Below are 26700 nucleotides of genomic sequence, written 5' to 3'. Positions count from 1 at the left end.
TGCTGGACGGATGTGAGAATTAAGGCTCCAAGGCGATGAGTAGATAGCCTGAAGTCGCACAGTGCGTCAGCACAGAGTTGGGACTAAGGCACAACAGTGGCTGTCACAAAGGCCGCAGATCACCCCATCCGCATGCTAGACATAGAGTTCCACACCACATCGGGTTCACTGCCTGGCGGGGTCTGGGCGAGAGTTATAAATCTTTGACATGGGAACAAAACATGTCACTTTGGCCATTTGGATTGGGAGAAGTATTGGATCCCCATCCACTGTGGCCCAGATGCCCACGGTCTCCAGTTATGATATGTTCAGGGAAGTTAATAGGGCCGTTGCTTTTCTGGAGGGACCCCTTGGAACAGCTCACCTAGGAGACAGCGGCAAGGCGGTGTTTGGGCCGCTTTGTTCATCGCCTGCAGGCATCGGCACCTGCGGCTCCCTCCCCCGCCCCCCGCCTCCAGTGTCCTGACTCTGGCTCTGCCCCATGGTCCTGGGAGGGGACCTTCCAAGAGAACCTCAGCTGCAGTCCTTCAGGCCATTCTTTTAGGTTTTATTCTGTTTTGCTAAAAGAAAATCTGCATCTGAGAGATGCCCAGAAAATTGGGCATTTTATACATGGAAGATTTGAGCCTATGAGCTGTGGGACTTCAAGCAAATTACTTGACCTCCGTATGCCCGTTTCCTTGACATCAAATTATGGCCCTACTAATAGCTATCTTCTTGGTTTGGTGACAGGATTAAGCAAATTAATTCACAGAAATTCTTGGAACAGTGCCAGGAACATAGTAGCTGTTTAAGAAATATCATCTCATTATAATTATACTAATTGTTATCATTTTGATGATGACGATGGTCCTAAATGTGTCAGGTCTGGAAACTCATATGTCAGCTCTCGGTAGACAGGACAGTAGGGAGGCATCTTTCTGGTCACCACAACTACCTAGGGCCATCACATCCACAATATTTTGTAAAACAGGGAAGTGGCCAAGATTACAAAATGAAATGTCTCTTTTTCTAATGAGACTTTCATAGATATTTATTGAAAAGTGCTCAAGAACCAGGATCATTTTTCAACCTTATCTTTGTTCTCCTCACACCATGTTCTCCTCACCCCACGCGAGAACGGATTTGTTCTCTGTACCCTGCCTGGAACACGCCTTGTTTCCTTCTTACGGTTTCATTAATTATGCATTTAGTATCAGCAGGAACAGCATCCATCACGAAGCACAGCCGGCCTTGGCAGCTCCTGTCCAGAGGAGGGGCCAGCTCAATGAGATTATCTGTGATGCCTTTTCCGGAACCGTGGCTTTATGACTTAAAGGGCAAAAAGCGAGTCGCTCTGTGGTGCCACTCTGTAGGTGACAAGACCTACAAATTACAAAAATGATGTTTTCTGCTTGGGGCTAAAATAATTTGCATTTCCAGGCCCTATTCAGGATGCTGGGCCCTGGCATTCACATCCATGTGCGTGGTCAGGGAAGATCGAGAAAGGATTTAGCGTTCAGCCCAGCAAGGATTTTTGTTAAAGAGCAGTTTTCATGGGTCCAGGCTATGACCACCTGCTTTGAGGGTTTCAGAAACACAGCAGAACACAGCTCTGCCCTCAAGGAATATGGAATTTTGATAATGGGCTGTCAATCCATCTTCTAGCAGCTAAGCTTTTGGAGAAGGTGATTAGCCTTTATTAGCCATCTACTTAGGACTTTGTGATTCTCATAACCCTGTGAGTTTGGGATACACCCATTTTACTTACAAATAAACTGGCCTTCAGAAAAGCCGTTGACTTTTTTTTGTTAAAGGTCATCTAACTACTCTGCAGGGCTGCTGAGATTCAGACCCGTCTGCAAAGCCCAAGCACTTTCTCCACTCTTCTGTACTGTCTCTTAGAAAAGGGGTTCCTTTCAAGTCTCGGAGACAGCTCTATTCAGCTCTAGAATCACTGTCTGTCCTTGTTAGCCCTTGCTGGTCCTGGGATGGAGAGCTCTACGATGATTGGCCATAGGATTAGACTCTCCATGTTGGAGACTCCGATTGGCCCCAGAATCAATGGTTATACCTTGGATGTGCTCTTTGGCTCCAGGAAAATTGTTTCTGTTTTAGGCAGCTGTCTGATTGCTCCTAAGATCATTCTCTCTACTTGGAAAACTCTAACTGGCTCTGTGTTTGGTAATTCCATCTTTAGCATTGAGGCATTTCTGAATCAGCTTCTTGGGGCCAGACCACCTTGGGATTATTTTTGAACGTGTACTAGAGACCCTGTGAAATGAAAAGCTTCCGTAATATTTCCAGTCATTAGTGGAAGAATGAAGGCAGGCTTGGTCTTTATAATGGGAAAGGTATCAGTAATGGTTTTAAAAAGAAAAGGTACAAGAGGAAGTGTACACACAGAGGGAACATCCGTGGAACCTTTGATGAGGCCCATGGCACCACCCAGAGGGAGGCTCACAGTGGGACGGCTCCGCCAGGCAGAAAGACGGGCGTGTGCACGGGGAATGGCTTCTTGGCACTTTCTGCTTCAGCTTGAGGGCCCCAGACAACTTCTGGCCTGAGGTCCCCAACCTGATCCGTAACTGGAATTTCCTCTCCCAGAATCAGTAGCACCCCCAGAATGCTCACGGTGCCTGTGCCTTGATCGCTCAGAGGAGGGCGCACTGGCTGCATTTCAGCAACCTCAAAATTCTGGGCACTGTTTTTCTTTTCACTTGGAATCTGGAGTAAATAATAATTCAAGACCGTTGAGAAAAAAATCTTACAGGATCAATAAGCCTCGATCTCTCCGCTATAAAAACTGTAAAACATCAGGCGAACCAGCGAAAACCTTAACCAACAACTAAGGCTAAAAGAAACTGAAAAAAGGAGAAGAGTAATTTCAGCAGAAACGCAGAATGGATAAAGAATCCCGCAAGTACTGGAGTGAGATTAACTCGGATTTAAATGCCACTGTCACCGTTCTGTAGCTGTGTGACCCCGGGCACGGCATTTAACCCCTCCGGGCCTCAGTTTCCTGACCTCTAAAATGGGGAGAATGATAATACAAATCTCGGAGTTTCTCAGAAAGATTTAACAACAACGCCTGCAGGGTGTGGGGCTTATTGACGAACTCATTCAACAAACATTTCCTGAACACATGCCGTGTTAGACGCAAGGCTAGGTTCACTTTTGGATATACAAAAGTGAATAAAGGATGAGGTACTTCCCTGCATGATGCTTATATCCAGTAGAGGGTATAGAAAATAAGTTAGATCTGCTTAAAATGTGTCATAAATCCTGTGAACAGAGTGTAATGAGGGTGAATAACAGGTGAGTCTGCTTGAGTCCCAGGAAGTGATTTTTGAACTGAGATCACAAGATTGAGTAGGAGTTTACCAGGCAGAGATTTCCTCATTTGGTCCTTATAACTACCCCTTACGGATGCTATTACCTCATTTTCCAGGTGAGGAAACTGAGACTCTGAGAGATAGGGTGCCTTGCTCATAGTTAATGGAGTTGGTAATTAGACCGGAATCCTGGAAGGCGACCTGACAGTATCTATGAAAACAATCAGCAAAGAGAATAAAAAACAACAAAATCTGCATAGACCCTTTGTCTCGACAGTTGCAGCTCTAGGAATGTTTACTGCATTATAGTCTCTCATGGATAAAGATGTTATAAACAAGGATGTCGATTACCGCACTGATGCTAAAGACGAAGAAAGTTGGAGTCAGGCTAAATGTCGTGAATAGGGAACTGGTTAAAATGAACGTACGTCCTTACAGCAAAATGCCATGACACAGTGACAGAGGACGAAGCAGATCTATGTATGCTGATGTGGAAGCATCTGCAAGAGAGATTCGTGAGAGAGAAACAGCAAAGTACGGCAGACTATTAAAAATGTCTATACATAAAAAATTTTAGGAAAGATAACCAAGAAATTGTTAAGATTTTCTTCTGGGAAATTAGATGAGGATCCAAGGTAGGGTTGAAAATAACTTTTTTTTTTCCAAGCGTGTATTACCGTTATAATTTTTTAAGCGTTAATTAAAAATAACTAAATTCTGGTTACACCTACTAGCAATGTGACTGGCTGAATTTCACTGTTTACGTCTGTGAAATAAGAAAGTTGGATCAAATAACCCTTCAATTTATTCCAGCTCTAATTTTCTATTGTCCTATGACTTTAAAATATTAAATTCCCAATCAGAAATCACCTTACCTCTTCCCCAGGGAAAGGGAGCCGTGCATTTTGCAAAAGCCCTAGGGGCTTTTTTCTGAGCCAGCTGATCTGGGCACGTAGGAGAAATGCCACCATGTGGCTGGGGGCAGGGAGGAAAAAAAAATCTGAGACCTCTCGAAACAACTGGAGAATCACCATATTGTTAATATGGTGATCAATAAATATTTTTCTGGAGCCCAGCTCTTATGCAAGCCATTGTGCTGAGTATGGCGTCAAGGATCCAAATGAATGAAAGACAGTTGGAGAGACATGGCATATTCTTCAACCAGTACCACCGCTAGCACCACCATTCCATTTACTGAGCGCTGGGCACATGCTAAGCCTGTGGTGGATGCCTTCATGATCGTATTGTTTCGTTCAGCAATTATAGCAATCCTTTATGGCAGTTACCATTATTTTTCTCATAGGTAAAAAAGAAAAAAAAAAGAAGGAAAGAAAACGAAAGAAAGAAAGAAAGAAAGAAAGAAAGAAAGAGAGAGAGAGAGAGAGAGAGAGAGAGAGAGGGAGGGAGGGAGGGAGGGAGGAAGGAAGGGAGGAAGGGAGGAAGGTCAGGGACCTAGCCAAAGACAACCCAGCTAGTCAGAGCTAGTGCTGGTATCTGTACCCTGGTCTGTGGGAAGCCGATGCTGTGCCCTTAGCGGCGGGATGACACTGGGGGGTGTGAGGGAATTCGGGAGGACTCCCAGAGAGGTCGAGCGTCCCTGGAACACCTAGCCCTCACCCTCTACGCTGAGGCAGAGGAGCCAGCTCATGGGGCGCCCAGCCGGGGCAAGCTATTCGTCCTTCGAAAAAACAAATGAAGGAAAACAAAAAGAAAAGCAGCCCTACAATCCTCCTCCATGCCCAGATCCTGTCGTCAGAGGTGGGACATGGTCAGCGCCTCGAGAAATGGATCCATTATCCTCGCCGTGGCCAGGCTGTTAATTTCAGAGTCAGCGCCAGTTAGAAAATTGCAGTGCACAGAATTAAACTGGTTCCGCCTCTGTCTTCTGCCATCGTCATCAATTATTCACGTCACCCAGCATTTAATATGCCCTCCCACTTCGGGCCCTCTTCATGACTGTTCTCTACTCTTTCGTTTACAGCTGTGGAATAACTATTTTCATCTGGCGGTGGCTTTTATCACTCAGGATTCTCTGCAGCTGGAGCAGTTCTCGCACGCCAAATACAACAAAATCCTGAATAAGTAGGTTGCGTGTTTGGATCTCCTGAAGGGGGTGTTTCCTGAGAATCTCTGAGATGGTGCCTGAAGCAGACGTGTTTTTTGTTGTTGTTGTTCCTCCTAGGTATGGGGACATGAGACGGCTAATTGGCTTCTCCATCCGTGATATGTGGTACAAGCTTGGTGAGTAGGCACACGCGTCCAGACAGACACATCTGCACCCGCCGAGCTCCTTCTTGACGACCATCTGTTAGAGGGCTACAGGGATTTCAGCAGTGGGAGCTTGAAATAACAGTTTATCACTGCAGGCACCTCAGGTCCTTAATAAGTGTCTGATAAGAGAGCATGCCCATCCCACCCACCTCCCCCAAACAGCTGTGGATCGGCTTCTGCTTGATGCCCCTGGGGGTTAAAATGTCAAATTGGAATTTACAAGAAGGAAGAAGGGCGGGCGGGGCTGCTGTGGGACGTCACGATTTTGCACGCCGCACGTGCGCTTCTGGTGATCCGTGGGCTGTTCTGCATCCCGCGTCTTATGGGATGTTGCGATCCACAAAAGACCATCCAGCCTCATGCGGAGGAATTGGTTCTGTGGAAGACGGGGGTCTTTCGAGACTCGATTTGAGCCGGACGGTCACCCCCGCAGCTGGCTCTGCCTTGGTGAGCTACAGGAATCGTGTTAAGAGCTGAGTGGTACCCGTGGGAGGAAGAACGGGAGATGGAACCAGGCACACATGTACCGGGAGTCTGAGTCAGGCCTGTGCTAAGCAGATCTTTTTTAATCTTCACATTACCTCCTGCAAGATGGAAAATTTCCCCTTCCTTTTATTGATCAGAAAACTCAGTGTGGGAAGTAGCGTGCATGAGATCAAACAGCTGCAAATCCCAGAGGTTGGTTTTGCTTCCACAAAGATGGGGGCCCCATACCTTGCCTGAGGCCTGACTCAACACGCGCCGAAGGGGTGAGGGGACGGATGGGTTAGTGAGGAGCAATGAGGAATGAGGAGCTCACAGCTCTGATTTGTGGAGCCTCCTTGGCTCTCTGCTGCTGACTCGCTCTGCCGTGGGCTTTGACATTGAGCCGCTTCAGCCAAGACACTTGCAGGGACTGTGCTCATCTCTTGGGTTCAACCTAAACTATCTCCCTGACCTTGCTTGTCGCTTCCCCAGACCTCTTCGCGTCCTTCAGTCCTCATCTGTTTCTTGGATAGCAGCTTCTTGCCCTTTCCAGCAAGGCCCATTTTTGCAGGGGAAGCAAAGCATGGAGAGGAACAGTCCGGGTCTGTGCTTGCTGGCAGCATTGGACTCGGGCTGAGAGCATGCGCCGGGAACAGGAGGGCTGTGAACTGGCTCACCAGATCCAAGGGGAATCTGGGAACGAGGCCCAGAACAGACTGCCGCGTCTCTGCCTTGGGCCTTGCCCTGTCGTTCACAAGCTATGAGGTCCAAAGCAAGGGGACCGTGTGACACTGGGTAGGAGGGGAAATGGCGCTGTCTCTCGGGTGCTTATGAGGATCCTAAGAGCGAAAACCGAGAGAGACACTGAAGCCAGAGGCCATACCCACGTCACAATGTTTACCATTTTCGCCCTTGCCCCGCCAGGACAGAAAATGATTTTTCCCATTCCGGCCCCTTAATCATCAATGCCAGGCCTATATGACCAGGACCTGAAGGGTCGGGCCCAGGCAGAGGAGGTAAAGAGCTAAGGGGCTGGGATACCTTAAACCAGCAGAAATCCGTAAAGCGGAGTACTGTCAGCGTCTGGGGTTGGATAAATCTTTATTGTAGAGGCTGCCCTGTGCACTGTGGGATATGTAGTAGTATCCCTGACCTCCACTCACTAGTTCCCAGCAGCATCCTCCCTAGTTGTAACAACCAAAAAAGTCTCTAGACGTTGCCGAACGTCCTGGGGGGTGGGGGGATGGCAGTGGGGGGATGTGCAACGCTACCCCTCTTCGAAGACCACTGTCACAAAGAAATATCATCTCTACCCTCTTTTTCTAGGAAAGCATGCCTGTCTCTGTCTTTGTTTCTGCACTTTGGATAAAGACAGGGATATGAGAGATACTGTGTTTCAGTTACCACTACTCTGTAATAGGAAAAAACAAAAAAGTATAATGCAAGTGCAGGCCTACCAGGTCGCAGCGCCTGGCCTCAGGGGTAGGGGCGTGGGAAGGCGCAGCGGGGCCTGGAAGCAAGCGAGGCAGACGTGCCAGCAGCGAGGGGCGCTCCCCGTCTGGCTTCAGTCCACGGCCGTCCTATTAGAGCATGAGGCTGATGCTGTCACATCTAGTTTGTCCAAAGAAGCCAGGAAACGGAATTTTTAATTGCATTTTCCGATTTATGAATATTGATAAGTAATTTAAAGTTTTAAAAAAGATTGGATCTGCCCAGCGAAACTCGGGCCCAGCGTTCGTTTGCATACGAGTTGGCATCCTTTGCTCCATAACAGCAAAGACTAGGGGAAGCCCTCGTGGGCTTCCTTTCCCAGATGCCCCCCCGGGCGATGCCGGAATTACAGAACAGGAATCCGCGCCTTGTCTCTAGTTCTTTCACGTAGCCTGCTCCTTTTGGAACGTCCTTCACTGCCGTCGTTTTGCGCACAGAGATTTTATTTAGTTATAATGTTTTGGCAGCCTTTCCTGCACTCCCAATTATGCTGATGAATGAAAAGATGCTACCAAATATTCCACCTGCTGAGCATCACAGAATATCCGAGCTGGAAGGGCCCATTAGAGATCACACTGTCCAGCATTTTTCAAACATTTATGTTTACCTGAGGACCAATCCAAAAAACATCTCATGCTCAATACATATGTTGAGTGGAAGCTGAGCCGATCTGATTGAAGTGGACTAAGGGCCCAGAGCCTATTATAATAGTCCACTCCTGAGCTCATCACGTGGACCCTGAGGATTTTCTGAGGAGAAATCCTGAAGCATTTCAGACAATAAATAGTACAGTTCTGGTCCAACCCACCACTTTACCAGTGAGGAAACTGAGGCTCAGAGAGGTGAAGGGGTACGTACCAGGTCCTCTAGTGGATTAGAGGCAGATTCACCCTGGCCTGAGTGTTCACCCTGAAGTATCACAGACTCCTTGCTGTTTTCAAAATACCCGTAGGATGAATTAATGCAATTAAAAGATGATGCTTTTTAGGGTTTGAGGTTGCAAGAACAAGCCCCTGACTGTGGCTTCCTTAATCGGAGAAGGCACTTATGAGAAGGACGAGGAGAACCAGGCTGTGAAGGACCGGGCCGGAGCCTCTCTAGCATCCAGGGCAGGTGGTGCGGCTTTGCTCTCAGGGTGTTTCATTCCTGTATCGCTCTGCTGAAGAGCCAGTCTCCAGCGGACACAGTTCTATTGGCCTCCCTTGGATGACCTCGCCATTGCTGCTCCCACCAAGCCTTCATCCATCGAGGGAGGCAGAGTTTCCCAAAATAAAACATGTATGGAGTTATAGAGAGGTCAAACAAAGCCACAGATGTCCACTGCAGAGAACCAGAGTAAAGGATGCTTTTGCATTCCCTCCCAGCCAACTTCTTAGCCTGGACTCTGAGGAAGAGGAAGTTTATCATCAGTCTGAAAGGGTTTTCCTGTTACTCTTTAGTTACATGGCTGCTTCTCCTTGCCTGTCTCCCTCGGGGATTGGAGAACAGGAAGAGGAGGCCAGCCCAGCGAATGCATGACTCCCCATCCCCGCCCCTCCCTGCCTCCTACCAGGTGCTGGCGTTAGCAGGCTTCCTCCAAGCATGCCGATGAGGCGGCCCTCCCGATCCAAACCAGGACTAAGCACTTCGTACACTGGGGACCCGTGTAGTGAGGATGCCGGATTGGGTGCTGATAGGTTTTAAAGTGCAATTCACAGAGCATCCAAGACAGAGCGACACAGAAGCTGTCTGGCAGACATGGCTGAGCGCTCACGCAAAAGCCGTTCTTCCCCTCCTCCTGGATAACTGAACCCGATTTTTTTTTTTTTCATGATCACAATTTGCTCAATTCACAATGTCTTTGTAGCAGGTTAGGCCGTGTGACCCAGCTCTGTCTGGTGAGCATCAGCAGAAGCAAACTGGTGGGGTCTTCAGGAACACAGTTTTCCCCCAGTTAAATCAAGAGGGAGGGCAACAGATTCAATGAGCACACATGTTTTTTTTGCCCAGGGCCCTCCCCAGTCTTTTCTTCTGGAAAACAAGACTGCGGAACGTGCAGTAGCACCTTTCAGCCGTGACGACGGCCGCATGGTAGGGACAGAGGAGCCGCTCTGGACTGACCGACCGTCTTTAGGGCTCTCATTAAGGAAGAAAACCAAAGCAGAACTTACTCAGTTTAGCCACGATAATCAGATTTGTGTTTCAGCCCTAAGTGATGCACCATCTTCGTCAGCCCTCTGACTTTATAGGAGAGGTCACTGAGGCCCAGAGAGGCGCAAGGACATTCCCAAGGTCAACGACAAATCAGTGACTCAGCCAACGAGAAAGCCTGTCCCCTGACGCCATGCCCAATGTTCTGACTAATTTTTTTCAGAATATGCAAGTTGTTTTCAAAGGATGTGAAATAGCAAACTTACCATGTGTTTCAAAGACTATTGATAATGAGTAAATCATAATGCATGTTAAGTTTGTAAATTTTGTTTTAATGCCCAAAGCAATCAGGGCATCATCTCCACGATCATCAGTATCATCATCATGTTCTCATCAGGAAAGATTTGAGTAACCCCGTGATTATAAGATAGCTAATTGCGAAGATAATCTCAGGCTTGAAGATTATTTCACATTCTTCAGGGAAAGTCTAGACTGAGTGTGTGACTGTGTGTCTGTGTGCGTGTGCATGCATGCATGTGCATGCATGCGTGCATGCACGCACGTGCACTTTTGTGAGAGAGAGTAAGTGCAGGGAGGTTTTGATGGAGAGGACCACAGGTGGTTCTCAGGACCCTGCCACTAAAGGGTTAATGCCACTCGTGGTTTTGGATCCTGGGACGTTGCCAAATGTAATGTATTTTTTCTGAGAGTGCAGCATCATAATGTAGCAGAAACATTCATTTCTGCCTGGAGTGAATCAATGCACATTTTGTCAAAATGACTTTGCACTTAACCACTCCGCATTCACTTGGGTTAACATCGGGCTACTGTGTTAACGGTCTTTGTGGGAAAGAAAGACAAATTCCAGCGGCCGGCATCATGGCCTCGCTTGTAGCGGCGTAGCTCCTGGTAAAGCTGTGATAGCAACTGGGTCGTTATTTTTTAAGCATCTATGAGTATCCAGCTCGGCCCTAAGCTCCAGGGGAGGGTGAGACAGGTGGGGATGTGTGAGGCCCTGCTGGGAAGAGCCACCCTCTAGTTCCAAGAGTAGAACAAAATGAGAGTTAAAGGGCAAACCAAGTGTATGCTTTTTTTTTTTTTATTATTTTAACATGAACTACGTTATAGAATCTCAGGAGTTCAGGCAAATGGGAGATAAGCGAGGGCAGAAGGGATGGATGGCCCCACCGGGGTAAACGGCTCCTGAATTAGACCCATGTGGCCGTTGTCAGTACGAAAAGAAAGACGGGGAAAGGGCACGTGTCTCAGAACAGTGACCGGCCTGAGCAAGCATGCCTTCTTAGGGCTGGGGAGAAGCTGCTGGGAAGAAATGGGACATGGGATTAGAGAGGCATCTATCTACCCATTCATTTATTTATTCACTCGCCTAGCAACAAATACTGAGCGCCGGTATGCAGCATAATAACTCCCCAAAGACACCCATGTCCTAATCCCCGGAACCTGTGTATATCTTACCTTCCATGGTGAAGTGGACTTTTCAGGCATGATTAAGGGTCTTGAAATTGGTGCGAGTGTCCTGGATTATTTAGGCGCAACCAGTGGGGTTACTTACAGGGTCCTTACAAATGAAAAAAGGAGGCAGGGGAGTCAGGGAGAGATTTGAAGAAGCTGCACTGCTAGCTTTGAAGATGGAAGAAGGGGCCACGAGCCAAGGAACGTGGGCGGCCTCCAGAAGCCCGTCCTCTCCGCTCGAGGGCCCCTTCCATGTCACATGGCATAACAGGAGCTACTTGCCCAACTCCATTCTCAGCTGGGCTCACAATTATCCCCTTCCTCCTCCACCCCCCACCCCCTTCTAACCTCTTTCTTTCTATTTTGCCAAGTCACTGTCTCAGTGCACCCCAACCTTTCACATTCATTCTCACCGTCTCCTCCTGAGAGGGGTGACAGATGAGGCCATTGCACAGCTGAGACCCGAGGCCAGAGAGCTCACGGGCCTCTTTCCCCGCCACACGCCTAAACTCTTCTCCGAGCCTCATTACCACTACCCCGTCCCAAAGCCTGTGCAACTCGGCATTCAGATTTATCCTGCTGGCTTGCTGACACTTTAAAAACCTAACCGGTATCTGTTTCCAATGAGATTTAGCTTTCATTATATAAAAAAGAACCTCTCAACAATTCCCTTCCTTGCCTTTTTTCAAATACAGTAGCAGGTGTGTCTCTTGAATGAGGATCGTTTTTCCAAATGAGTTTGCATTCAATTAGCCACAGATACATTCTGTGTGTGCATGCACACACACATGTGCGTTTATGTATATAAAGACCCCACGCATACATATTCAGATTACCTGAACATCAAATCCCATGGGCTGAAATTCCATTTCTGATAGAAATGAGTGACATTTCTTTGTAAGGGCCATTGAGATCACACTGTGTTTAGAGATCAGCATCAATCCTCTTTCCTGATTCTTCCAAACATCTCTTCGACTGACTGCAAAGAATACAGGTCACAAGTATCTGAGAAATCCCTGGTCTGCGGCTTGTCTGCTCTTTATTTTAAACCATCTTAAATATATCCTTATCACACCCAATGCCCTCCAGTATTCTAAAGGCCTTTGTTGCATAAGCAATTTCTCTATTCCATGGTGGCTTATCTGACAGTTTCCCATTTACCTTCTATTTATTATTGCCCTCGACTCTGAATTTTAAAACTCCGCTGTGGGTTTAAAGGATCTTGAAGGACAAAATCAAAAACCTAGATTAGCAATTACTATCAACCTCCTAGAAAGTAAGATTTTTTTTTTCTATTTGGGCCAAAGTGAAGACTCAAGACTCAAATGTAATCCAAATGCATCGTATAATGAAGCCGATATCTAGGAAAAGTGTCTTTATCTTTCATTTAACTCTGCCTGACTTCACTGCTTCATTCTCACTAACGGAACATATTCCTAGGATGATGCCTTTTTTTATCTGAATTCTGGGGAACTACTCCGACATTAAGCTTCATTTAGGCTGGATGAAAATTCTTTTTTTTTTTTTTTTTTACTGCCTTCCCTCTTGTCTCCTCTTCTCAGTTTTAATCAAAAGCACTGGTGCCAGGCTCTATGCCGTATCACCTGAATGTCTGCGCCCCCAGAAACTCCCTGCCCCAGGCAAGGACCACCTGAGTTCATCCTGACAATGGAGAAAACCAGGATGGGCTTCCTGGCTCCGATCCTCAGGAGGAGAAAGAGGCAGCTGCTAATGCAACGCCCGGGGGTCAGCCTCAGTGACAGGGTTCCTGGGACGGGCTTGCCCTCGCTCCCCGGGAAGTCCTGCCTTCACTAGGCGCCCTCTCCTTTCCCCTTCTCTGCCACACCGATGTGTGCGTTCTAAGCGGTTTGCACCAGGCTCCCCTTTGTGGCTCATTTTGGCCAAACATCACAGCAGCAATCGCTAACGCTACTCTAACTATGCTATGTGCCAAGCACTGTCCTAGGCACTTGGTAAACAATAATTCATTTATTCTTCATAACGGCCCTATGAAATAAATACTATCATTCTCCCGTGTTACGGATGAGGACGCCAAGGTTCCAGGAGGTGAGATTAACTTGCCCACTATCATATAGCTAGTTGATAGTGGAGTCTCTTGATTCCAGCTCCAGAATCAGTGCTCTTCACCAGTAGGGCCCTTGGGCACTGATTCTTCTGGGCTCTGTGCTAAGTACACGCAGGAATATTTTCACAGGGTCTTCTCAACAGGTGGGCATTGCGATTGCATTTTTATAAGACATATATTCAAATCATGTAGCTAGTGAGCGTAAGAACTAGACAAAAATCATTTCCTCATTTCACAGACATTTGTTGAGTAGCTAATATGTCCTGTGCTCAGTGCCGCAGAAACAGTGGTGAGAATAGACGTGGTCTCTACTCTCACGCAGTTCTCGGCGGGGGAGGCAGATGTGCGTCAAATGATCCCTCAAAGACGTCATGGCAAAGTTGGGTGAGGAGTCAGTCACCAGCACGTGCAGCCTGTTCGACTTAGCTGCGGGTGGGGGCGTGGGCAGGCGGCGGGCTTTTCTCAGCACATCCATCCAGCGGGACCCATCCAGGGGAAGCCAGGTGGTCGTGGAGGTGGTGGGGGGGCAGCAGGGAAAAATGTCAAGAGCGGAGCAGTGTCCTGCCCGTGGAGGAAGCAAGTTGAGTCTGTGACACTTGAACCAGGCCAGCAACGAGGGGAGCGGGGCGCAGGAATGCTTCGAAAGGAAGTAGAAGAAATGGTTCAGCTGACCCTAAAGCGATGTTTTAACCCTCACGGTACCACTGACCATACTCTTAGAGCAGATTCTTAGCAGTAAATTTTGCTTTCCTGTTTCATAAAACAGTTGGTAACAGTGTGTTTTCCAACTCTCGGAAGCACAGTGTGTGTCGCAGACAGGCATAATTTCAAATATCGCTGTGATTTACCATCGCTAACATATTCCATCAGGGCCCCGTTTGCAAAGGAGATTGTGCAGGTGAAAGCCCTTGTAAATTGCAATGCGCTTTACACACAGCGGTGTTATTATCCTTAATAACGGAGCTCGTTTGGGATGATGCATGCATCTCCTGCAGGAGTTAATATATGTAAAATGTTCGAAATGGTGCCGGGCTCCTGGTAAACAACTGTTAGAAGTGTTAACTATTGTTTTTACTGTTCTGCCTCCCGTTTTTTCCGTTTCCCAAGCTCGGCCTGAGGAGGCCCTGTGCATCGTGAAAACCGTTCTGTGTGTGCGCGCCCCCCTCTTCTCTTCCAGGCCAGAACAAAATCTGCTTCATCCCGGGCATGGTGGGACCTATATTAGAGATGACACTTATCCCCGAGGCTGAGCTCCGGAAAGCCACCATCCCAATCTTCTTCGACATGATGCTGTGTGAATATCAAAAGAGTGGGGATTTCAAAAAGGTAAAAAATGAGGCTGGAAACTCACGCCGGCCTCCCTAATCCCCAGCCCGTTTCCTTATAACGATGCCGGATACCGCCGTTCCATCCGCCCGGACTCCAGTCAGAGGCCTGACGGGAGGACGGGGACATTTATTCATGTGCCCGGAATGGGCTGGCAGGTCGGATTTGGTCAGTGTTCTGTCACGTTTTCCTGCCCGGGGCCGAGATTAAAATGCACTTTCTCGTGGTGTGTCTGCTTAGTCCCTTTTCAACAGTGTAAGGTCCCCAAGGTCTGTCCAGAGGCCCGCGCCTCCCACCTGCCCTGACCTTGCACCCGCCTCTGTCTGGCACTTTCTCTTCTGCGACAGATCTGTGTTATCTCACGCGTCGTGCTCGGCCGTGCTTCCAAGGTGACAGCAAATGGAGTCAGAGGCCTGTCGCTAAGGAGTGGCCTGTGGCTCTGCCATGGGAACAGGTGGCTTTTCCCGGCGTGCAGGGAGTGGGCGACTTGTGTAACGCCGGGGGGAAACATCGGTCTGAGAGGAAAGGAGATGAGCGAGCTCGATGCCACCCCGAGGGGGTGCTCGCCCAGCCCAGGGGTTCGCGGGGCTCTCCCACCCCGGAAAGGCCCCCTCTGCAAGAAGCCTGTAAAAAGTCAGGTTGAGGAGCTCAGATGGAGAAAAAGGCCGCATTCAACTAGTTGATCCGGGGGGAGGGGAAGGCGACCCCTGGGGTCAGTGATCGAAGGCAGTTTGGAATTCCCCTTTCAAAGCGGGAGCAAAGGCCATGAAGCTCGGGGACGTGTGAAGGGCACACGACATGAGATGACATCATCGTGCTCACCCTCGGATCCGCACCGGCTGGCTTAGAAGATGTCCTGCGAACAAGTATGCGAAAGAAACCCTCCAGATACTTGATGGTCCTAAAGGGAAGCGAGCCTCGGCCATTTCCGGATTATGTCCTGACAGCTGTGTTTGATGGCCTCGTGTGATGTGGTTTCCCTGCCCCGAAGAGTTTCCTTATTGTGACATCCCCATGACACACACCACCTGCCTTCCACGAGTGGGGCCGGCCCTGGGCTTCTCGCTCCAGGCGTGTGGTCATCGTAAGCATGTCCCCCAGTTGCTTCCCTTCGTTTCTCCCTTATCAAAAGAGACAGGAAAGGCCGGCTCACCAGTGCGGCAGCTTCCCATGTGAAAACCAGCCGGCGTGCTCAGCGGTTACTCAGCTTTGGATAAGCAGCCCCAGGCATGGCTGTTCGATTCAGAGTAAGCATCCATGGGATGTATCGCAGGAAAGGGAGGAGGCGAGGTCCCCGTGAGCCCCAAGTAGCCCTGGCGGCTGGATCCAGAGTGAGCCCGAGAACTGGGTCTGAAACCCAGAAGGCTTCGTGTACAAACTGGCACGAGCACGTGATGCCACAAGAATCAGACGCGAGAAGAACCACACGGCCAGACGAAGGAACTCCAAAATTCGAGTTTCGTAAAGGAACGAGCAAAGGCCGGAGGAAACCTTCACAGGGGCTTGCCCCCAGCTTATACTCGCCCCCGGCCTGATTCCTGGGGTCTCGCGGCTCTCGCGGTCCTGCCTCTGCGTGGGCTCTCCCTTTGTTTTCATCACGCAAAGGGACCTTAGTCATCCCACAGCTGAGGCCTCGCACTTTGGGAAAACCTTTTCTGCTTCCTGGGGCTGTGGTTTATCTGGATGCAAGAGACATAGATTTGCTTAAGCAGGATGTGTGTGGCTGGCCCTGGAACAGGAAGGAGTTAGACCCCGACGGGCTCTGGTGAGGGAGGGGAGGAGAGGCCCCAAGGCCCCTTTCTGCCTGCGTGTCTTCTGCGACCTCACTGCCAGACTTTCCTGGTCGCCCTCTAGCCCAAGTTGGATAGCTGACGCGTTTGACTGATGACCTTTACCCCTCGTGAGTGCAGCACTTCGCCCCAGACCATCTCAGGGGTGTCCTTTGCCAGGGACTGGATGTCCCATCCCTGCCACACTCCATGATTCCCTCATGGGGGCTGCGGACAGGGCAGATTGAGCAAGAACGGCCTTGGGATGGCCACACCGTGGCTGGCATAGCCGTGCCCCAGTCACAGTGGGATGCGTCTTGTCCTCCTGTGTGGAGCTCAGGCATATCACCTGGGCTCACAGTGTGACGATCCGCCCATAGGCCTGCCTCCGTCATGAGACTGTGAGCTCTGAGGGCCAACGCTGGTCTCTCAGCCCTAAACTCCTAGCAGTTGTCGAATGCCTGACTCGAAGGTGGTGGGTACCACGTCAATGTTCTCGGGATGAATGGAGGCCTTGAGGCCCCCTCCCACCACATTTCAGAGGAAGAGCCTCAGCATGGAGAGAAACATTCCAGTGAGTTTTTATAACGTAGGGTAATGAGGGCGGATGACCACCACCTTAGCTGTCTTAAAGATTAAATCAGATTACGGTGCTAAGGATGAGGACAGCGTCAGAGGACAAATGCCATAATGATAACTGCTCACAGGAATTGAGCACTTACTATGCGCCACGGGCCACGCTGGCCTTTTTACACGTGTCTTCCCATTGGCTCCGCCAGCACCGCCGTACAGTAGGCGCTGTTTTAAATCTCCATTTAATAGGTAAGAAAACAGCCTCAGAAAGGCTTAGTAACCTGCCCAAGGTCACATGGATGGAAAATAATCAAGCAAGCCTCAGACCAGGCTCGTCTCATGCCAAAGGCTGTGGTCCCAGCTGCTCCCGACAGGGCACCTGCCCAGGGGCGGCCCGGGCCAGTCCGCCCCTGTCGGGGGAGCACTAATCCCTCCTCGCCTGACTGATATGCTTGACTGAGGCCTTCGCTCTCCAGCCCTCCCCAGAGGGCCGAGGCTTGGCGTGGCGTCCCCCCGCTCTGCACATGCCGGCGCCCTTTAATTTCCCTCCCCGCAGGCTCTTTTGTGACCCTGAGACAAGTGCTTATTTCCCCACATCCAGTTCTCTGCGCTAAAGACAAGCTCAAACAAGAGAAGAGGCTGGCTTTCTCCTCCGGAGCCGCCTCCCAGGAGCGTTCGGCAGCCATAGTGATGACAGTCGCAGCTGTCATAAGAGGACGAGCACCCCCGTGCTCACTAGAGCTCGTGCGCCACTGAAGACACCTCCGGTGCCCCTAACTCCCCCGTGCCGGGAGCTGGGTACCGCTGTCCAACGAACGGTGGCCCTGCAGGCTGAGTCTTGTTTTTGTAATCCAGCCGTGCAGGTTTGTTGATGTGTCATCTAAGCCTGCCATAGCAATGTGGTGTCGCCGTGGCAGACTTACCCGCAAAGCCGCAACCGGTCACCATGCTGGGAAGAGCCCGCCGGAAAGTCTCTGCCATTTATCCGAGGCTGTGGACAAGCCATTCAAACGCTCTGAGCCTCTACATCTTCACCCGTAATGATAACAGACTCTTACTGAGGGTGGCGCCCAGCGGGGGCTGGCTGCTTTCCGTGCATTGTCACATTCAAAAGCGATCCTTGACCTCGGTGACCGTTGCCAAGGGCCCCCTTCCCTTCTTCAGGTGCCAGTTTCTTGTTTGGTGGTAAAATGGGAAGTGAGTGGACTACATGATTTAGATGCACTCGTCAGGGTATGATATTAAAACAGTACGAACCATCTTTACAGTCACGTAAAAGAGACACCATACAGACCTTCAAAATATTGAATAAGCCATGAACTCAACTGGGTGAAATGCTTCTCGACATTGACAGCCGGGAGACAGAACACTCTGAATTCGGTGTTACAAGACCTGATAGAACTGTGGGTATAGACTTACTCTCGGGCCGCTTAGCTAGTCTGACCTCTGATCACTTCAGTCCTCAACAGTCTTGACTCTGAGGCATCAGCTCATGTGACTAGGACAGCTTCAGGTATGGCTGGACTCTGGAGCTCAAGAGCGACGTCAGATTCCGGTCCCTTTCCATCTCCTCCTCTCTGCTTCCCTCTGTGTCGGTGGAATTCTCGGTCAGGCTCTGTCACCGCGGTCATCTGCAGCAGCCTCAGACTTGCAACCTTCAAGCAGAGCGGAAAGACTTTGCTAAGAGCCCCAACAAAGCCTCGGGTTTGAGTCGCTGGCTTTGTCTGGGCCTTTATTAATCCTAGGATCTGGGCGATGCAAGATACTGATCAGGAGCTAAGCGTGTGCCGTGTACCCACACCTGGAGCCAGGGAGGTCCGGTCAGCCCACCTGAGTCCCACAGACTGAGATTAGGGCTGATGTGACTGCCAAAGTGTGGCGAGAGGACGACGGGATGGTAGAAATGATAGCTGTCCATCACGACATGCCCTCCCCCGAGGATGCAGGATGCAGCACTGTTCCGTGCCTCCGCGCCTTCGCACGTGCCGCGTCTTCTGCGCGGAACGCCCCGGCCCTTGTCATTGTCATTGTCCTGCAGCGTCTCTACATATACTTTGAGAACAAGCTCGAATGACGGGCTGTGAGCCTTCCCTGGTTCTCTCTTCTCTTCTCTCTCTCTCTCTCTCTCTCTCTCTCTCTCTCTCTCTCTCCTCTCTCTCTCTCTCTCTCTCTCCTCTCTCTCTCCCCCTCTCTCTCTCTCCCTCTCTCCCCCCCCCCCCGCCCCCTCCCCTTCTCTCCCTTATGCCCATCTTTCTGCTACAGCATTTATCATCCCCTCTTCGTCTCTGCTCTCTGGGAACTCCTAACAGGCAGACACAGCATCGTGTTCCATTCCGTATTCCCAGTTCCCAGCACTAACCTGGGAGATGACGGGTGCTCCCTCAATTTTTGGTCAGGGTCATGAACTGACTAATCCCGACGTTCAGCCATCTAATGCTATTGTCGATTTTCATCTCCGGCTTCTTCAGTTCGAAAACGAAATCATCCTCAAGCTGGACCACGAGGTGGAAGGCGGCCGAGGGGACGAGCAGTACATGCAGCTGCTGGAGTCCATGTGAGTTCAGTGCCCAGCACGAAGGGAGCGGGGAGGGTCGGCCTGGGGCTGCAGGACTCAGGACTCCAGGGGGGCTAGTGGCTCAGTCCTTCCCCGGAGATCGCTGGCGGTATTGGCCACGTGTGACGTGTGCGGGGCTCCGTCGGCGCGTGGGTGCTGTGCTCGGTTCTCTTTCCGTATTGTCTCCTTTGGTTGAGTTTACTCTCTGCGGTCCCCACTTCACAGAGGTGGCCTTTGGGGCTCAGGAAGTCTCTTGTCCTGGTTCTACCACTTAGCTGTAGACTTTGGGCCAGTCATGCAACATCTTTGGCTTATTACGCCCATCTGTAAAATGAGGATAATAAGCCTCCTGTGGTTATCTTGATGACTGAATAACTATAAAGCATCTGGCTCGCAGCAGGCAAACACTCACTAAACGGACTTTGATCCCTGCCTCCGTTTCCCTCTCTGACACAGCGGTAATTGCCACCTCCCCCGAACCTCCAGGACTTCCCCCCCAGGTTTAGGATTGTGGCTCTGACATCCCAGATTTCCTCCTAACTGTAGATTCTTTGATTTGTGTAATTCTCTGATATAACTCTGATTTTTTTTCCCCTGATATTTTTTTAATGTTTTAACTTTAACAACAAGACAGACTCAAGGCCTTGCTCTAACCCTCGCTGTGACCCTCGCCCAGCCCTGCCCAGCGGGCAGAGTGGGGTCCCAGGCAGCACCTTCCCAGCTGGTCCCTTTGCCCGATTTGTCACTGTGCACAGCCTTGAGTAAACACCTGGAAGGCAAATGCCACCCCTCCACTCGGGTGGGTACTGAGGCTGATTGTCCAGGGGAAAAAGTGACATTTTTGCCCGAGTCAATGTTTATCCTGAAGTTTTAAAGAGGAAAATCTAAATATTGACCAGAAGTGAAACCAAGTATACTGCTGGCAATTTCCATTTTTATAAGCTGGATGGGGTTCTGTGGCAGTCTTTGGATGATCAGCAGGATTTTCAAATCCTTCCTGAGTGATTATTTATCAAAGGAACACTTAGAGGTCGAGGAAATGAAAAACAGCTCATTATTTTTCTCCTGAGATAGAGGTGTGAATAATTTTTACAAAACTAATCAAGCCCAACCCAAGGAGTCAGAACCTCATCAGAACATCTGTTGGCCAAGTCTCCCTTCCTTTGAACTTGCTGAGCCTCAGTTTCTTTATCTGAAAATTGGGGATAAAAAATGCTATCTAGCTCTTACAGATTTTCTTGAGAATAACAAAAAAAAAAAGTCATGTAAAATGCTTAGCGCAGTTTCTGACACCTCACAGGCAGTCCAGAAATATTAGCTATTGTTCTTAATCTCCGGGTGGATAGTGATGTGATCACTGGAAGCCATGAGCTTACCCGTCTTTCCTCCTCTGGGCTGGTCATCTTTAGTCCGCTCAGCACTTCCATATCCGTCTTAAAGTGAGGGTCCCACTATGAATGGAGTAGTCAGATGCCTCTACCCTCCTGTATTCCATCTGCTTGAAAATATTTCTAGAAGCAGGGAGGGGCCTGGAAAGGCTAAAGGGGACAGAGAATGAGTGTTCTGGGGCCTGGATCCCACCCAACCAGTTTAGTACCTGAAAGAACACCTGCCTTAAGAGGCACTTCGTACATAGTTTTTAAAGGAATAAGTTAAAGTCCAGTTCTGTCAGCACTGATGGAGAATGTGGAACTGGGCTGTGCCTTCTCAAGGCCTCCATGCTAAATGCAAGGCAAGTCGGGGTGTGAGCCGCCTCCAGCCCCAAAGGCAGGAGCAGGGACTCTGCTTCCACCGCTGAGGAGTTCTTGGCATCACCTGAACGTTCCCACAGCCCTTTTTCCCTGTCACTTAGACTCAGCTGTAGGACTCGAAGGAGAGGAACAACTGTTTGACCTTGAGAGGACCAGGATTAGAGCCAGCCCTGTGGACTTCGGGCCTCATTTATAAACCGAAGGTTTTAATAATACTTAAGTCAAGGAGATTTTGTGAGTATTAAACAAGATAGTCCAGCACAGTCTCTGGAACGTAGGTAGTCCTCCATAAATAGTGGCCCCATTATATATTATGGTACGTTTTTATTTCTATATCTGCTTCCCTTGCTAGGCTGTGATCCCCTGGGGGTCAGTGAACCCCTAGTTTCTAGAACAGTACTTGTTTAGTAGATGGATAGATGGTGGATGGATGGATGATTTCAAACCAATCCGCCCATTCATCTCATAATCCTAGGCCATACGAGCAGCTTTCTTACCTCTTGCCTAAAGATAGAGAAACTAAGAAAGCCAAGACTTTGTTCTTCTAAACCCTTGCTTTTCAAAGGACCAACAGCAATAGCATCACCAGAATCTCAAGCCGTAACTAGACCTGCTGAATCAGAATCGGTTAACACAACGCCCAGGTATTCCCACATGCATTGACGTTTGCAAAGTAGCGGACTAAGCCAATGGTTCTTAATGTTGGCTGCACATCAGAGGCACCTGAAGAACTTAAAAAGTAAATACTGCTGCCTGGCTCCCACCCCCAAAGATACAAAGTCATGGACCTAGGGCGAGTGCTGATCTTTGTAAAAGCCCCCTGGTGATTCTAGTACATGGCCAGGGCAGAGGACCACTGGTCTGGCCCCACTCAGGTCCTGAGATGCCGTCCGCCCTGGGAGGCTATGAGAAACCACACCCCAAACACCGGGATTACATTGTCATTAGGATGGGAAGCAGGGCTAGACGTGACCGTCCCAGAAGGAGTCAGGCGCAGCTGTGACTGAACCAGACAGGCCTAAATCACAGGGCAATTTGCATCTCTCTTTGAGAGCCAGGAAACAGGTGCTTCCCCCACGGCGAAGATGGATTCGTCTGATCACAGCCACAGTTTGAGACAGTCGCCTCCTTGCAGCTCGGTTTGGCTTCTGGGAGGAAATGACCCTCTAAAATCCTTGCCTTTCTCACCTTTCTTCCCCTGAGCGCTTGTGGGACTTAAACTGCCAGGGGGAGAGTCACCAGAAACAAATAGCCTGCCCGATGCTTGTCGACTCGAGATGCCCGAGAACAGACTGCAGCATTTCTCTGTGGGGAACTATTGGATGTGATTGTCTTGATTTTCAAGGCCACCTCTTACTAATGGAGCGAGATTGGGAAGGTCATTTAATGTCTCCGAGCCTCGATTTCCTCCATTATAAAATGAGGGGAATGTTTTTTACTCATCAGAATTACTGTGATGATTTCTTAAGAAAAAGTGATTAGTATAGGATCCGGTGCAGAATTAGTGATTACTAAGTAGTCATTAATAAAAATTTTAATCCGTCTGTCTCGCCCCACCTAGGCTGCGGGGCTAGGCTTGAGGGTAGGCTTGATTCTTTTTGGTATTTCTTTTTTTGATTTTATATCGTTCTCCCCATCCACACCCCACACAACACCTGGCATAGTGCCCAGCAACCAAGAGGTGCTTATGGAATCTCACATTTTTTCTTTTTGTTTTTAAAATTTAGAATATCAGTATTACAACAAAGGAGTATTTTCACATAATAGATGCACATTTAAATCGAAATGTGAGCATTGCCTTCCTCCGTTGCCCAACCTAGACCCATTTTCAGAAGCGACCGCCCTTGAGAGTTCGGTGTGTATCGTTCCTGGGCGTATCACACACGTTCGCAAACACATGGATGCATGCATGCACTTCCACTCACCTGTAGCATTTGGTGGTGGAGATCACGGATGCCGGGGCCAGGCTGTCGATATTTGCCGACTGTGTGGCCTTGGACAAGTTAATGGACCTCTCTGTACCTTAGTTTCCCCATCTGCAAACACCTCATCTCATAAGACTGTGATGGGAGATCAACTGAGTTAAAATTTGTAAGATGTTTAGAGCAATGCCTGGGATGTGGTAGGCTCCATGTGAATTGGCTAAATAAAAAACAAATATTATTCTGAGACTTACTTTTCTCAATTATGTATTTTGTACAGCTTTTTATGTCAAAACATATCGATCTCTCATGCTTTTTTAATGGCTTCACAGAATTACATTTTGTGAATGTGCTTTATTTAACCATTTGCCTATCGATGGAAATTTAAGATGGTTCCAACTATTTCACGATTAGACATAATTTATTGGTATTATAAATATATCTTTGAATATTTCTGGGAAAATTTCTGTAGCATAGATTCCCTGAAGTAGAATTATTGGGTCAAAGGATATGTACACTTGCATTTCTGATCATATGAAAATTGCTGCCCCAAAAAGTACCAATTTACTCCCAAGGTGGGTGTGTAACGGTGACCCTTTCCCACCACTGCCCACAATGGAAATGTATTTCTATTTTCACTTTTGCCCATTTCAATGGTGGGGGGAAAATCACAGTTGATCCCCAAATAACATAGGTTGGAGTAGCACGGGTCAGTTGAACTGCAGTCCACTGAACTGCAGTATGGGCAGGTAAGTCTACAGGTGAATAAATGATTGTGTAAGTGAACAAAATGAGCCCGCGAACCAGGGGATCTCGGATTCACTGGCTTATCTGGCTTGTGCTCCACCCACCCCACTGCACCCCGCCCGCCCCCCGGCTTGCTCTTTCTCCCCCGGCCTGGGCCTCACTGCCCTCCGGCCTGTGCCCGCAGCCTGGTGGCGTGTGCTGCCGAGCACCCGGCCATCTCCCAGTCCGTGGAGAACTTCGTGAGCCTGGTCAGAGGCCTGCTGGAGAAGCTGCTGGACTACCGGGCGGTGATGACGGACGAGAGCAAAGACAACCGCATGAGCTGCACGGTGAACCTGCTGGTGCGTGGCCCGGCCGGCCCTCCCCACGGCCCGTTCTGACCGCGTCCCGGGGGCGGGCCTCGCTCTGGGGTCCACTGTTGCTCCGGGCGGGGAAGCGGCGCTACGGGCTCTGGGAACCAGACAGACGTGGGAGCGAAGCCCGGCGCTGCCACCTGCCAGCTCCGCGTCCTGAGGCCAGTCACTTCACCTGTCTGTGCCTCAGTTTCCTTACATAGGAAATGGGTATGAATATATTCCCTTTAGCACTTACCAGGTAGCACTAGAGAGTGATTCAGTGTATGAGCTTTGGAGTCACGCGGCCCATGGGCTCTCGTCCTGCCTCTGTGAAGTAATGGAATAGACAGGTCGGGGAAATCTTCCACAGGTTTAGTTGGCTTACCTGGAGGAACTCAGAGGACCTGTTTCACAGGCGGTGCAGCCGCAGCCCATGATTAAGTGCTCACTGTGGCTTAGTTTCCGTCTCTTGCAGAAGGAAGTAAAATTCATAATTCGAATTCATAGAAAATTACTATGGGACGAGCTAACCAGGGAAGCCAACCCCGAACCCCAGCTCTTAACCCGGTAGCACGGGACCTGCCGTGGGCGGTCTCCTTTCACGTGTCCTGCGGCACGGTCACGAGCCAAGTAGCAGCAGCCACAGCGCTTCCTGTCCACCATGCCAGCCCACTCTAAAGTGGCTTAAATAAATAAGGCTGGCCAAAGGCCATGTGGCGCCCATCACAATAAACCCCCCGCCGTCCCCAGTGTTACAGAAATAGTGTACGAATCTGGTCCCCATAGTTCTGCAGGGTGGCCTCTGTTTCCTTAACAGCCGAGATATTGCCATTGATTTTCCAAAATGCTAAGCAGAGTTTAAAAATCCTGATTACAGCAGAAAGGAATTCATTGCTAGTAACTCCTCCGGGCTCCATTTACATACAGAGCACGAAGACGGGTTTTCCAGGAGTTTAGCAGTTTCTCTCTATGAGGAGGCGGAAGCTGGTTGGAGAAATTGACCTTCAACAGTCAGACTGACCAGGGAGAAAGCTTAGGACAGGCAGTTCTAGGAGCAATTAGACCCTGCCAGGTTTTGGTGTCTATATGATGTCGGGGAAGAGGACAAGATGGTGGGCGTGGGGGTGGGGGTGGGGGGTCAGGAGAGCTGAGGTCCAGCATGGCTGTGCTACCCTCTGACCGCTCTGGGGCATGTGGGATATGTCACCTCTCCTCTCAGCCCCAAGTGCACGTGGGTGCGTGGGATTAAACCAGGGCTCTCTCCGAGTCTGACTCGTAGATCAGATCATGACCTCCTGACTCAGACTCTGTATGGACTTCTTTAAAAGTGTGTGGGCGCAGGATCTCTGATGGCGGAGCTCAGGACAACTACCAGTCTAAATGACCCCCGGGCTGGGATAGGAACTGGGCTTCCTCGGTGTAGCCAAGTTTAAACGTTTTTGGCTGCGGAATCTCATCGTAACTCCTGATAGTTCCAGGAGTTATGACCTGTTATTATCACTGGGATCTATTGCGATCACTATTACTCTTACTCTGATTATTGCTGTTACTCAGATTCCAACTCAGGGCTGACTCGGCACAGGCTCTGAGCTTCAAAGATGAAGCCGGGCTGCCTCTCGTAGTTGACTCTGTCCGGGTAGAGTGCCTCGGCCTTGGCAGCCCACCCCTCAGCGCAGCAAATAGCTCAGCTACACCTCCTGGTATGTGATGGCGAGGATGCTTCCTCTACCCCTTTCATAGTCTAAGGTTCAGGGGAGTGACTTGCGAGGCAGAATCTTCTAATGAGGCTGTCGGATGCTTTCGGGAAAGTAAATTTCTTGCTCCCATCTCCGGGCGCCCAGATAGTAAATAGCAGTCTTCCTCTCATCTCCATCGCTACGCCCTCCACCCCTGCTGCTCTGCAAAGAAAAACACTCATCACTGTTTTCCTCCCCTGCCTAGAATTTCTACAAAGATAACAATCGGGAAGAGATGTACATAAGGTAAGATGTTTGTTTTCTAAAACCCAGACCTGCTGTGTCACTCTCCTGCTCAAAATCCATCGATGGCTCCCCACTGTCTTCAGGATAGAATTTAAACTTACCTTCTTAGCATTCAGGGCCTCTGTGTTCTGGATCCCGTCCATCGCCCCAGACTTAACTCCTTCCATTTTCCTGTAATCAGACCCCAGAATCCACTCGGAGTTCTCTGACCTGCCATCCTGTTTTGCAGTAGCCACAGATCACGCTCTCCTTAACCCACCTGGTGAGATGAGATGGCGAATCGCACTTGCATTTGTCACAAAGCTGGCATCTGAAGCCTCAGTCCGGGGTTTACAAAGCATGTGGTCAGATCGTTGGCCAGCCCGGTTTCAAAGAGAAAGAAATACCAAATGCTCGATGCCACTTTCTTGTAGGCATTTAGAAGATGCTTATTTGAACATATCATGAAGGATTTCTGTGGGGGACATTAACCTGGAGCAGAGAACTCCCTGGCCAGTTTTTCTCAGAATCT

The 26700-nt window shown here is 49.5% G+C and overlaps 1 protein-coding gene across 1 annotated transcript in view; it reads left to right on the top strand.

Moving 5' to 3' along the window:
* Positions 1-26700, top strand: part of DOCK2 (dedicator of cytokinesis 2) — a 361300-nt gene that overhangs the window by 300647 nt on the left and 33953 nt on the right. Inside the window, exons 31-36 of the mRNA XM_016160161.2 lie at positions 5296-5396; positions 5497-5555; positions 14408-14556; positions 19367-19452; positions 24057-24213; positions 26149-26189. Coding sequence (XP_016015647.1) covers positions 5296-5396; positions 5497-5555; positions 14408-14556; positions 19367-19452; positions 24057-24213; positions 26149-26189 — 593 coding nt within the window. The remainder of the gene's footprint in view (positions 1-5295; positions 5397-5496; positions 5556-14407; positions 14557-19366; positions 19453-24056; positions 24214-26148; positions 26190-26700) is intronic.

This window comes from Rousettus aegyptiacus, unplaced genomic scaffold, assembly GCF_014176215.1.
Source record: "Rousettus aegyptiacus isolate mRouAeg1 unplaced genomic scaffold, mRouAeg1.p scaffold_m13_p_7, whole genome shotgun sequence".
NCBI lineage: Eukaryota > Metazoa > Chordata > Mammalia > Chiroptera > Pteropodidae > Rousettus > Rousettus aegyptiacus.
Note: the sequence above shows the minus strand (reverse complement) of the source record. Positions and strands in the feature narration are given on the sequence as shown.